This window comes from Pimephales promelas, chromosome 17 (assembly GCF_988280905.1).
Source record: "Pimephales promelas chromosome 17, fPimPro1.hap1.1, whole genome shotgun sequence".
Classification (NCBI taxonomy): Eukaryota; Metazoa; Chordata; class Actinopteri; order Cypriniformes; family Leuciscidae; genus Pimephales; species Pimephales promelas.
The window spans coordinates 162142-174775 of record NC_142785.1 but is presented as its reverse complement, the minus strand read 5'-3'; the positions used below and the strand labels follow the sequence as shown (position 1 = coordinate 174775).

The 12634-nt window shown below is 42.5% G+C and overlaps 1 protein-coding gene and 2 non-coding genes across 3 annotated transcripts; 1 reads left to right on the top strand and 2 right to left on the bottom strand.

Annotated features, from left to right (window-relative positions):
* Nucleotides 1-3489: 3489 nt before the first annotated feature.
* Nucleotides 3490-3561, bottom strand: trnaq-cug (transfer RNA glutamine (anticodon CUG)). Its single transcript has one exon. It is a non-coding gene; the product is annotated as a tRNA-Gln (tRNA).
* Nucleotides 3562-3765: 204 nt separating this feature from the next.
* Nucleotides 3766-3838, bottom strand: trnar-ccu (transfer RNA arginine (anticodon CCU)). Its single transcript has one exon. It is a non-coding gene; the product is annotated as a tRNA-Arg (tRNA).
* A 95-nt stretch (nt 3839-3933) lies between these two features.
* On the top strand, nt 3934-11209 carry wdr45b (WD repeat domain 45B). Its single transcript, XM_039653748.2, has 10 exons — nt 3934-4284; nt 5328-5402; nt 7524-7625; nt 7781-7868; nt 9027-9121; nt 9201-9391; nt 9495-9580; nt 10545-10646; nt 10750-10871; nt 10953-11209. Exons 1-10 carry the CDS (start codon nt 4218-4220, stop codon nt 11057-11059), a joined length of 1035 nt encoding a protein of 344 aa, XP_039509682.1. The 5' UTR covers nt 3934-4217; the 3' UTR covers nt 11060-11209.
* The last annotated feature ends 1425 nt before the right edge of the window (nt 11210-12634 follow it).

Sequence of the window (12634 nt, the reverse complement as noted above, 5' to 3'; positions counted from 1 at the left end):
TTGCTGGCTGGGATGTGTTTGATAGCGGGTATGGCTGCTGCTAGCATACGTCTGCGTAAATGCTGTGTTAGCTGGAGCGTGTCAGGACTACAGATCCTCTGGGAAATCAAGACTGGGAGGAAGGCAGACTGTCAGGACCAATCCCGACTCTAAACACGAGATCTGACATTCTGAAATGTGAAGTTTTGGACCTGCTGTACACGGCCGGTTCAGAGAATCTGTCCTGTAATGAGATCAACGGCTCGTCTGAAGCCGTTCTTCACCAAAGACGTTCAGGGAAAAAGACTATTTGACCATTTCCAAAAGATTTAAGGGTCTTGTGAAGATGTTGAAGAGAAATCAGGACTGTGCGTGACGAGTGCTCACATGCTGATCACAAACACTCTGTGTTATCCATGCCAGACAAGTCATTTGTTGAGGTCACCTTGTAAAGAAAGACTACACGCCTGCTCACATTGAAACGCGCATATCTGTAGACTAAACACGTAACGTGCATCATGTACGCGTCAGCGTTCTCACAGATTCACGTTATCGAAGTTTACGCAGAGATGATCACATTTTCAACATTTTTCAGCGCTTGCACGTTGGATCCTGTTTCAAGGTGTGTGTTCTCGAGCTCAAACACTGATGTGTGAATGAACGGCCGGGACACATTAAGGGTTTCTGTCTAGAGCGGCGTAGTGTTAGCGGCCGCTAAATTAATAACTAATGATCTTTACGAATCAAACTAACTTTATCTGGACCGTAATTTTATTCTAGATCTGCTGTAAAGACTAAACAATCTCTGTTACTGTAATCTCCTGTTATCACTGTAAAGCTGCTGTGAAATGTAATATATAATTGAAAAAAAAAGCTCTATATAAATGAAGGCGAATTAACTAAACAGAGAAATCTGCAACATTTTTAGATCTTAAATGAGGTTTAGTGCTGGAGAAATGCTGGAAGCTATCGGAGGATTGTTTTTCACAGAATTATCAATTCAAACACGTACAGGCTATAGATTCAGGCTATTAAAAGTACAGCTTTGAGTGATGAATAATTTACCGTCCTTCGCACCACTGATCTCACTGTACAGCCTGATATGAAGCTATTGTGGATCCCACAGTGCGGGAGAGTTTGTCTTAGTTTAACAGCTGAAGAAGAGCACCTTCAGTGAGGAAGAGGAGGAGCCTTTCTTACTTCATTGCTGTATTTATGATCAGTCCATATACATTAAAATTTGTGTTTAATGTCGTCGGGAAAATCTCAACATTTGACTGTCACTTTCTTTTAGACTAAAAAGGTCCCGCTCCGTTCAGCATTCGTTTCTTGGACGTATTCAATGAGCAGTTTACAAAAATACAAGCTTTTCACCGGCTCTTTTCCCTCAGGACACAATTATTTCCAGCAGCTCATTATGTTCGTGCCGGACAGGATCTCTGTGTTTCTGGAGGAATATCTGTGAACACTGACACAAGCTTTCAGACACACACGGGTTACTCTGCAGAAGAGTGTTATATTGTTTAATATTTACTCACACAGTGGAAAAGGACATAAAAATGAATGATTCTGCTCACTTTGGGGTGCCATGTTTGATTGGATTATCTCACACTGCGCATGCCTGCAGTAATCTCGAAGATCACTAGCGCCATCTGCCGGTCACTTCCGGTTCAGGTTTCAGCCACACAGTCCCATGTAACAACATAGGAAATTATTTTTTGGATAAAATAGCCCAGTACTCCATTGTTTCAAAACAGTACAGCTAATTTAGTGGCTCGGATGTTTATAGCGTAGGCTAAAAACAATGTAAAATGAAATGGTAACAGTTTACAATAAGTTAACATGAACTTATACAACATTTATTTATCTTATGTAATGTTAATTTTAACATTTACAAATACATTATTAAAATCAAAAGTCGTATTATTGAATGAACCTGAGCTGACATAATCATCAACACAAGGTTTGTGTGAACCAACATTGACGCACCCCGCCTGGATCAGCCTTACCTCGGTTAGTGCTTCTGACATTTGCCGCTGGCTCTGAAGTCTCGTCTTGTGGTTAAATATGACATATAATTCGTCTTGTGTATATCTAACGGGCGATCTTTGCTCTCATTAATCGTAGCAGCTATCATTTTTTCCTTGGCAAACCGTTTTTGCTGACGGCAAAGTGAAGTTTCATAACTTTGTATTGTGGCTATTTTAATGTTGTATCCTGCTGTGTCTGAATCGTTTACTTTATTTCTTGTCTTTTATAACTCTTCTCATACCTTTTAGGCTACTTATACTGTTATGTCTCTTACTGATCAATAAAACTGAAAAATAGACAGGGTTGTGTCATTCATTTATTTTATACCTACCCTATATTTTATATAGCCTTTTCATTACTATTTTATTTGCTGTACTGTTTTGTGTAATATAGCCTATTGACTAAACTATTTAATATTACTTCTCAATTTATCATATATTTAGCCTACTGTTTGCACTGCACTGTAGTTGTACCATATCGTATTACCATAGATAAAGGATCCATCAGTTATCTTTGTTATTGCTGAAATCAATCGGGTCAATCACAGAAAATGCTTTTTCCACATCAAAAAAACTATCGCAGCAACGCTCCAAAGCGGCCAATAGTATGTATTTATTATGTCTATGCTTTTGCGTTCATTCTGCACTTTCTTTTCTCTTAAGGCAGCGACAACACCGCTGACAGGTAAATCCTGTATAGACTGTAAGGTAAATACATGCGTGAGAGTTCAGTCCGCCTTAACATTGGTCCCGCTATGCCACGATGCCATCAAGCGGTGTCTCTGGTCGTAATCAGTCCTTCACTGACCAATCAGCGTCCATTAGCAGAATGCTAGCGTGTTATAGGCAACAACAACTCAACCTGTAAGAAATCAAAATGACAGAAGTACTCGTTAATTCAACTTTTGACCTATAACCCATGTTGGACTTGCGAAACCTACATTCAAATCTGAGATTTCTCAATGACAATCGGGTGAAAGAGACAAATTTAGCCGTTTAGCCCCATAGACTCCCATTCATTTTGCACTCCGACTATTGCCCCCAGTGGAACTTTGGTGGAACTACAAGCAAAAATTCGTTACAATAGGAGTGAACATGCTTTCCGTAGACTGGCTTTGGTAACACGTGTGATGAAAACATCCGTATGCTTCGAATGGGCGGTCCTTCACAGAGCCGCTATAAAGCTGGAAAAATAAATCCTGTCTAGCTCATATCCATTGATCTGGTTTAAATATAGGATATATTATATCATATCATATCATATTATATTATATTATATTATATTATATTATATTATATTATATAGGCAAAATCTGTTGTCCTTGTTTTTCAAAGACACGTAGCTTTATTTTAGCCAGAAGAACTGAGTAGAATCAATATGTGTATTCAATCGTTAAATTGTTTTTATTTCTATTAGGATTTCAAGGTATTATTATGGTATTATTATTTTTCCTTAATCAATGCGAGTAAACAATAGATAAGGTTCCACCGAGATTTGAACTCGGATCGCTGGATTCAGAGTCCAGAGTGCTAACCATTACACCATGGAACCATTTAAGAGCTGTACTGGCAAAAAAGATATTCTTCATATTTTGCTTCAAGCAGAGTAATATGTATTATTAAATATCCGCCTAGTTTTTTCTCTACGTAGCAATTGAGAACACATTATAAATAATTAACCCATCTTCGTAAGACCTCAGATCAACTGGTTGAATGCGCAGTGGTGTGTAACGTTAAATATGACAGCAAAAGCAATCACCCCAGATGGGACTCGAACCCACAATCCCTGGCTTAGGAGGCCAGTGCCTTATCCATTAGGCCACTGGGGCAGAGGCAATATAGCTTTTGAACAGCTTCATACTTAAACAATGATTAAAGGTGGCGTTTCCTCTTTTTCTTCTTTACTTCGCATTTTGTCATCTACAACATCAGTTACGCTCCTGTATATATAAAACTTTAGCAAAAATCGCCTGTTTCTTGTACCACAGAAATATATACTATAAAGTAACAATAGCGATTGGCAAAACTCTGACAGGCAGACAGACAGGCAGACAGACAGACAGTAGGCACTTTATTTCCTGACAGACAGTCATAATGTTAAACTGTAGCACTGGGTAGCATTAGCATTAGCCTTCAGCTCTAGGAATGCCGTCCTCTAGTTAGGGCTACAGTCTTTTCGTTTTGATTAGACAAATAATATCAAGCACTATGAATTTATTACCATCAAATCCTCACGGTAATGGATTACTTTATGCTGGATTTAACCAGGATCACGGTAAGATGTTTACTATTAGCTAACGCAAGCTAACATCACTCGAGTCTGATACTTATACCGTTCCCGTAATGAATCTGAGGCTAGAGAACTGATATTTACAGTACACATTAAAACACATCAGTGTTTTCATTTAGTTTGTTGCTGCCAATCCAAGCGTCTAGTTTTAAAATGTGTTAAACTTGATGAACATGACTTTTTAAGCTAGCGAACAGCTGGTTAGCCACAAAATCACATGAGTGTTTTCCTTTAGGGCGGCTGTCAGCGTTTTATGTTGGTTTTTTTAATGGACCAACAATTGTAGCTATATTTGAGTATCGACTGTAATGTTGAAAAAAAGTGACCACAAGTTAGGTTATCAAGTAATCAAGGTTATCAGTAAGTTACTTTTCAGTTAAACAAACACTGACCGTTGATGTAGCGGCTAACTGTAATAGCGACAGCTTTAGTTTTTATCAGAGCAATTGGATTTCAATCAACCCAAACAACACACTACAATGTAAAGTGTTTTTAAAGTCTATCTAAATCCTATTACGTGCGTTATGCGATGAGTTAATACCTATGCCACAATATGGGCTCAGATAACGGTATTATAGCCAATTAACATACGCATTTATGCAGGTTCTCTCTGTTGCAGTGACATTTACCGCTAATAATCATAATTGGGTGTGAATAAGCTGTTCTGAAGCTTTAGATCTCGATGTTTAATCTAGTCCTAAAATATTTTTGAGCTGTTTTAACTAAAAACATACCGTAAAATATGTCACTGCCACTGTTTGTCTCAGGATTCACACCAGTAATGTGTTTTTCTAAGACACTATTATAAAAGCTACCTAATTGAGCTAAGGTTTAATCCTGGTTTAATCTAAGCCCTGTCTGTGAAACCAGACCTAAATATCCATCAATCTCTTAGTTGTACTTAACGCTGTAATCGCTTCCCAGGCAGAGGAAAATAAATGGATTCTCATAAATAAACTAGGTTCTGAATCCACACAGAGACACACAGGCTTGATGATCTGATGCTGAAATGTTTCTTTTGCCACCAGGATGTTTTGCGTGTGGAATGGAGAATGGATTCAGGGTTTATAACACAGACCCGCTCAAAGAAAAAGAGAAACAAGGTGAGTCTGTAGTGTTTGTTCACGAGATGCAGATGGACAGAAACACTTCAGATCAGACGGCAATATGTGGAAGTTAGCAACTACCTTAGATTTTTGCCTGTGTGATTTTTAAAATTTGCTTCATATTAATGAATATACATACAGCTGAGGGAAAATATGCATTAGTGTTTAGTTCACTATCGTCTGAAGAAGGCATGATGACTGAGGAGTAATTTCCCAGTGCAGAAAACAGACAGTGGAGATCTGTCACACACACACACACACACACACACACACACACACACACACACACACACACACACACACACACACACACACACACGTTAGCAGCAGTTATTGATTCATTCCAGTGTGAGTTTATGGGATCTAGTGTGAGGTTATGGGATCCAGTGTGAGGTTATGGGATCCAGCGTGAGGTTATCGGATCTAGTGTGAGGTTATGGGATCCAGCGTGAGGTTTATTGGATCTAGTGTGAGGTTATGGGATCCAGCATGAGGTTATGGGATCCAGTGTGAGGTTATGGGATCTAGTGTGAGGTTATGGGATCCAGCATGAGGTTATGGGATCCAGTGTGAGGTTATGGGATCCAGCGTGAGGTTATGGGATCCAGCATGAGGTTATGGGATCCAGTGTGAGGTTATGGGATCCAGTGTGAGGTTATGGGATCCAGCGTGAGGTTATGGGATCCAGTGTGAGGTAATGGGATCCAGCGTGAGGTTATGGGATCTAGTGTGAGGTTATGGGATCCAGCGTGTTGTTATGCGATCTAGTGTGAGGTTATGGGATCCAGCGTGAGGTTTATTGGATCTAGTGTGAGGTTATGGGATCCAGCATGAGGTTATGGGATCCATTGTGAGGTTATGGGATCCAGTGTGAGGTTATGGGATCCAGAGTGAGGTTATGGGATCCAGTGTGAGGTTGTGGGAACTAGTGTGAGGTTATGGGATCCAGTGTGAGGTTATGGGATCCAGCGTGAGGTTATCGGATCTAGTGTGAGGTTATGGGATCCAGCGTGAGGTTTATTAGATCTAGTGTGAGGTTATGGGATCCAGCATGAGGTTATGGGATCCAGCGTGAGGTTATGGGATCCAGTGTGAGGTTATGGGATCCAGTGTGAGGTTGTGGGATCCAGCGTGAGGTTATGGGATCCAGTGTGAGGTAATGGGATCCAGCGTGAGGTTTTGGGATCTAGTGTGAGGTTATGGAATCCAGCGTGTTGTTATGCGATCTAGTGTGAGGTTATGGAATCCAGCGTGTTGTTATGCGATCTAGTGTGAGGTTATGGGATCCAGCATGAGGTTATGGGATCCATTGTGAGGTTATGGGATCCAGTGTGAGGTTATGGGATCCAGTGTGAGGTTATGGGATCCAGAGTGAGGTTATGGGATCCAGTGTGAGGTTGTGGGAACTAGTGTGAGGTTATGGGATCCAGTGTGAGGTTATGGGATCCAGCGTGAGGTAATGGGATCCAGTGTGAGGTAATGGGATCCAGTGTGAGGTTATGGGATCCAGTGTGAGGTAATGTGATCCAGCGTGAGGTTATGGGATCCAGTGTGAGGTTATGGGATCCAGCGTGAGGTTATGGGATCCATTGTAAGGTTATGGGATCCAGCGTGAGGTAGTGGGATCCAGCGTGAGGTTGTGGGATCCAGTGTGAGGTTATGGGATCCAGCGTGAGGTTATGGGATCCAGCGTGAGGTTATGGGATCTAGCGTGAGGTTATCGGATCTAGTGTGAGGTTATGGGATCCAGCGTGAGGTTATTGGATCCAGCGTGAGGTTATGGGGTCCAGTGTGAGGTTATGGGATCCATTGTGAGGTTATGGGATCCAGCGTGAGGTAATGGGATCCAGTGTGAGGTTATGGGATCCATTGTGAGGTTATGGGATCCAGCGTGAGGTAATGGGATCCAGTGTGAGGTTATGGGATCCAGCGTGAGGTTATGGGATCCAGCGTGAGGTAATGGGATCCAGTGTGAGGTTATGGGATCCATTGTGAGGTTATGGGATCCAGCGTGAGGTAATGGGATCCAGTGTAAGGGTTATGGGATCCAGTGTGAGGTAATGTGATCCAGGGTGAGGTTATGGATCTGCTGTGGACTCAGTGCTTCTCTGTTCGCAGAGTTTCTGGAGGGAGGAGTCGGGCACGTGGAGATGCTTTTCCGATGCAATTATCTTGCACTTGTTGGAGGCGGGAAAAAGCCAAAGTATCCTCCCAATAAAGGTATATTTCTCTTTGAGATGGATGCTGGTCGAAGGCTTATGGCATAATTTGCTAAAGTTGTGAACAAGGTAACACACATTTAGTGCATGTTCTACTGAATTATGGGTACTAATCTGTAAAAACATATGTTTGCATGTGTCCTGCATTTGTGTTAGTGATGATATGGGATGATCTGAAGAAAAAGACTGTGATAGAGATCGAGTTTTCCACCGAGGTCAAAGCTGTGAAGCTTCGCCGTGACAGGTATCAAACTCAAGCTCAAGTTCCTCTAAATGCAGTTAATAGCCTAATCCTTGGTAGAATATTTGTTAGATTTTGATGCTGAAAATATCTGACAGCTGATATGAGTTTCAAACCTGTAGAGTTTCTTTGTTCTGATGAATGCAAAATAAGTTATTTTGAAGAATACTCTACGATCCTCTGACTCTAGCTTTGGGGTCGTCCGTCAGCATCGCCTTGCATCAGTTCACTTATTTTCTGAATGTTATAATTCTTAAGTTGTACTGAATTTTTATTTATTTTTTATGTATTCTGCTGGGTGTCGCCCCATCTACCTAATTTCTCACTTTCAGTACTTAAGCTCTCATTTACCTACTGTTGTTTAGTCTGCTGTCTTTGTCCACTGCCTTTAATATTACTTGTTTATTGTAAAGCGTCCTTGAGTTCTGGAAAGGCGCTATATAAATAAAACAAACTATTATTATAATCTGACTTTAGCCGTTGATTTCTATGCTGGGAAAAACTAAAGTCAGATGTCTGATTACCAACATTTTTCAAAATAACTTCTTTTGCGTTAACAACATAAGTGAGAAACTCGTACTGCATTGGAACAGCTTGAGGGCAAGTGAGTGACAGAGTTTTCATTTTTGGGTGAACTGTCCCTTTAAGAAGATTCAACGGTCCAATAGCATCCGATAGCACGAGTGCCGTTTGGCTTCTGTAGCGTCATATTAAATATCTCAGCATTAGAGCCATAATTTCAGGTTACTCACCCATCCTGACACTGACGGACAAATATTGTACAGTAAAACCAATCAAATTTTCATGATTTGATGCCATAACAAAAAATCTGGACTGAAACAGTACTTAAAGTTATCACATAGCGTTAAAATATTTTTCATTAATGTAAATATTGGTTTTGTAAAGTGAAGAAAATGTGAAAAGTCAGTAATAAAATGAATGACAAAGGATCGCATTACAATGAATAAATCAAAAAGTGTTTTTTTTAGAGGCTTATTAAAGCGACCGATGTAATTATTGCTGGTTATCGCTCAACACACGCTTCAAAATCACACACACACACACAAATAAAAAACAGTGCATTAACACTGTTCAGTAGCCTGTGGAAAACATTAACACTCCTCTTCACGTTCCTCCTCGCTGAGTCTGCTTGTGTTTCAGGATCGTGGTGGTCCTGGATTCCATGATTAAAGTCTTCACGTTCACCCATAACCCTCATCAGCTGCACGTGTTCGAGACCTGCTATAACCCCAAAGGTACGCCAGCGCGCTCACACACTTTAGCATGCTAGTCAAGCATAAGATCTGTGTGTTCTCACTCTGATCGTCTCTGCAGGTTTGTGTGTCTTGTGCCCAAACAGCAACAACTCTCTGCTGGCGTTCCCGGCCACACACTCAGGACACGTGCAGATCGTGGATCTGGCCAACACCGAGAAGCCTCCGCTGGACATTCCCGCGCACGAGGGCTCCCTCTGCTGCGTAGCGCTAAACCTGCAGGGCACGCGCATCGCCACCGCGTCCGAGAAGGTGCGCACACTGGAGACTGCTTTCGGGAAACACACCACTGACTGATCATGTGACTAGATGCATCTCTAACTCTGCTTGTGTGTGTGTGTGTGTGTGTTTTCAGGGAACCCTGATCAGGATATTCGACACCTCGGCTGGGCAACTGATCCAGGAGCTGCGGAGAGGATCACAGACCGCCAACATATACTGGTAATCCACACACACACACCTCTCTCTCACACACACACACACACACACACACGCCTCTCTCACACACACACTCACATACACACACCCACCTCTCTCTCTCTCACACACATATACACCTCTGACACACACACTCCTCTCTAGCCCCTTTCACACAGGGAATTGATCCCAGGAAATTGTCGGGAAATTGCCAGAACGCCTTCTGTGTGAACGCAAACACGACCTGGGATTGATTCTGGGATTGATTCTGGGATTGATTCTGGGATTGATTCTGGGATTGATTCTGGGATTGATTCTGGGATTGATTCTGGGATTGATTCTGGGATTGATCCCAGGTTGGGGACCTAGTAACATTGCTAGAATCAGTCCCGGAACGCGCGCTGTGTGAACAAAAGCCAGGACCAATGCCGTAAAGGGTGTGTCATAGTGATGACGCTCGTGCCATCGCGCGACTCTGTTGCTCTAGAAGAAAGTTTGTGTTCGTCATCAACAAAGAAAGGACGAACAAATACCTGCAAACTGGAGCGAAGCAGAGACCAGGAGCTCCTCACTATCCGTACTGAAGCTGAGATCGTTCACCAGCGCGTGTACGGTATGCGCATTTACATGTTTTCGACGCGTCCGTTATACGTTTCATCCTGACGTCATGTGTCTTCCCAGGATTTTTACGGGTTGTGTGTGAACGCACTCACAGATCCCGGCAAATCACTGGCAGTGTGAATGAACCGAAATCAAACAATCCCGGGACAAATGCTGGGTCACATTATCCGTGTATTTTCTGGAATCTCTGTGTGAAAGGGGCTTGTCTCACACACTCCTCTGTCTCACACACACACACACACACACACACACTCCTCTCTCTCTCTCTCACACACACCTCTCTCTCTCACACACACACACACACACACACTCCTCTCTCGCGAGCCGCATTCGGGCTTATAACTGAGTGTGTGTGTGTGTGTTTCAGCATCAATTTCAACCAGGACGCGTCTCTGATCTGCGTTTCCAGTGATCACGGCACAATCCACGTTTTTGCAGCGGAGGATCCCAAGAGGAACAAGCAGTCCAGGTGTGTGTGTGTGTGTGAGTGTGTGCTCGTCAGGCTCTGGTGTTTCTGCTAATGTGTGTGTGCGTTCTCCGTCTCGCTCACGTCTCTCGCCCGTCCTCCTCAGCTTGGCGTCCGCCAGTTTCCTGCCCAAGTATTTCAGCTCCAAGTGGAGTTTCTCCAAGTTCCAGGTGCCGTCCGGTTCTCCCTGCGTCTGTGCCTTCGGGACCGAGCCCAACGCTGTGATCGGTATCAGCACACGTCACACATCAGCTCATATTATTACATGAACGTGCATGTTCCCACTGACCCCATCCCCAACTCTTCCAGCTATCTGCTCCGACGGGAGCTACTACAAGTTCCTGTTTAACCAGAAGGGCGAGTGTTCGAGGGACGTGTACGCGCAGTTCCTGGAGATGACCGACGAGAAGATCTGAACACACACACACACACACACACACTACTTCACTTTACCCGAGTCTGGGAGATTCCCGGATAGGGAAGGACTCCGGTGGGACACGAGCGGAGAGAACTAAACACTGTCCACACTCGAGTCTCTCCTGACTGGAGCAGGACTGCGAGAGTGACTGACGAGGGAAACCTTATTTTGTGACGGGACACTTTTTAAACCGGTCTTCCGTGGGTCCAGCGTCCCGGCGCTGACGGACCTGATGTAGGAGTGCCTCTGCATCATTCACACACTGCATTTGCAAACTGTTTCTTAGTGTTAGATATTGTTTTTCTTGCTGTAAGAACACCAGATTAAAATCACCAAACTACATGTAATATAGGCTAGTATTACAAAACAGACATTTTTTGGTGTAAATATGTGCTCCTCGTTTCATGCTATATTTGCTGGCTTTAAGGAAATCTAATCAGTGTACAGGATATGCTTCGGTAATTATCACACGAGAGACGTGACAGATCTACTCCACATTTACACTTCTAATGGTTTCAAATAAAATGGTCAGCTTTTTCCCAAATTAACCCAGAAGAACTACATTGCTACTTTAAAAAGGGTAAATGTTTGGAGCTTGTAAAGTCTTGCAGTAATTCTCTGAACCAGAAGTGCCCATCTCATCACCCGCTGAAGAACAGTGTCTTCACTCTTATTACTGTTCTTTCAGATGTATCTGAGCTGTTTTGTTACTCATTTGATGCTTTTGTCATTGATTACGTGCAAGTGATGCGCATAATTTCATGAAGATGATGCACACAATTCAGTATCATGACAAATTAAAGACGATTGTAAACAATTAGGAATGGCAAATCGTTCATGGCACTGTTGACGTGTAACTCTAGCAGGGTTTGGGTTAGAGTTGGTTCAGGGTTAGGGTTGGGTTAGCAGACTGGGTGAGGGTTGGGTTAGCAGACTAGGTTTGGGTTAGGGTTGGGTTAGCAGACTGGGTTTGGGTTAGGGTTGGGTTAGCAGACTGGAAGTAACCAGTGTTTGGGGAATAGCTCTTTGATGGACAGATGCATGCGAGTATGATTTCAGGATTCTCTTACAGACACTTTCTTTCTCTATTATCGTTGAGAAACGTGGCAAAATGAATGATGCATATTTTGCTTCCGTGATTTGTTTATCTCGAGTCAAGTCACCATTATTTATATAGCAATTTTTTTTACAGAGTGTTTCAAAGCAGCGTGGGAAATAATGCGACAATAAGTCAATAATGTAACATTGTCTGTAACGTTAGTCCATGAAGCAGCAGCACACCAGAATCATTACAAGGACACACACGCCTTCAACCCACAGCAAACTCTAAGATTAAACGAAGCGTGTTGAATAGTTTATTGGATAATAGTTAGATTCCGAAAAAAAATGTTTACAACACATATTGCCGTGGCCACCAAAGTCATATGGAGATGAGTGGATAGTAATATCTCTTTAATAAAATCATCATTGATTCCATAGTAAAGCGTCTGATGTCCGCTCCGCAGCAGCCGAACTCAGTCCAATACACACACACACACACACACACACTACATGCGTGTCAGCCGCTCACAGT

Coding starts and splice junctions, on each gene's coding strand:
- wdr45b (XM_039653748.2), top strand. CDS start 4,218: ATGAATTTATTACCATCAAATCCTCACGGTAATGGATTACTTTATGCT. Junction 7,869..9,026: donor GTGAAGCTTCGCCGTGACAG/GTATCAAACTCA, acceptor CTTGTGTTTCAG/GATCGTGGTGGTCCTGGATT. Junction 9,581..10,544: donor CAGACCGCCAACATATACTG/GTAATCCACACA, acceptor TGTGTGTTTCAG/CATCAATTTCAACCAGGACG.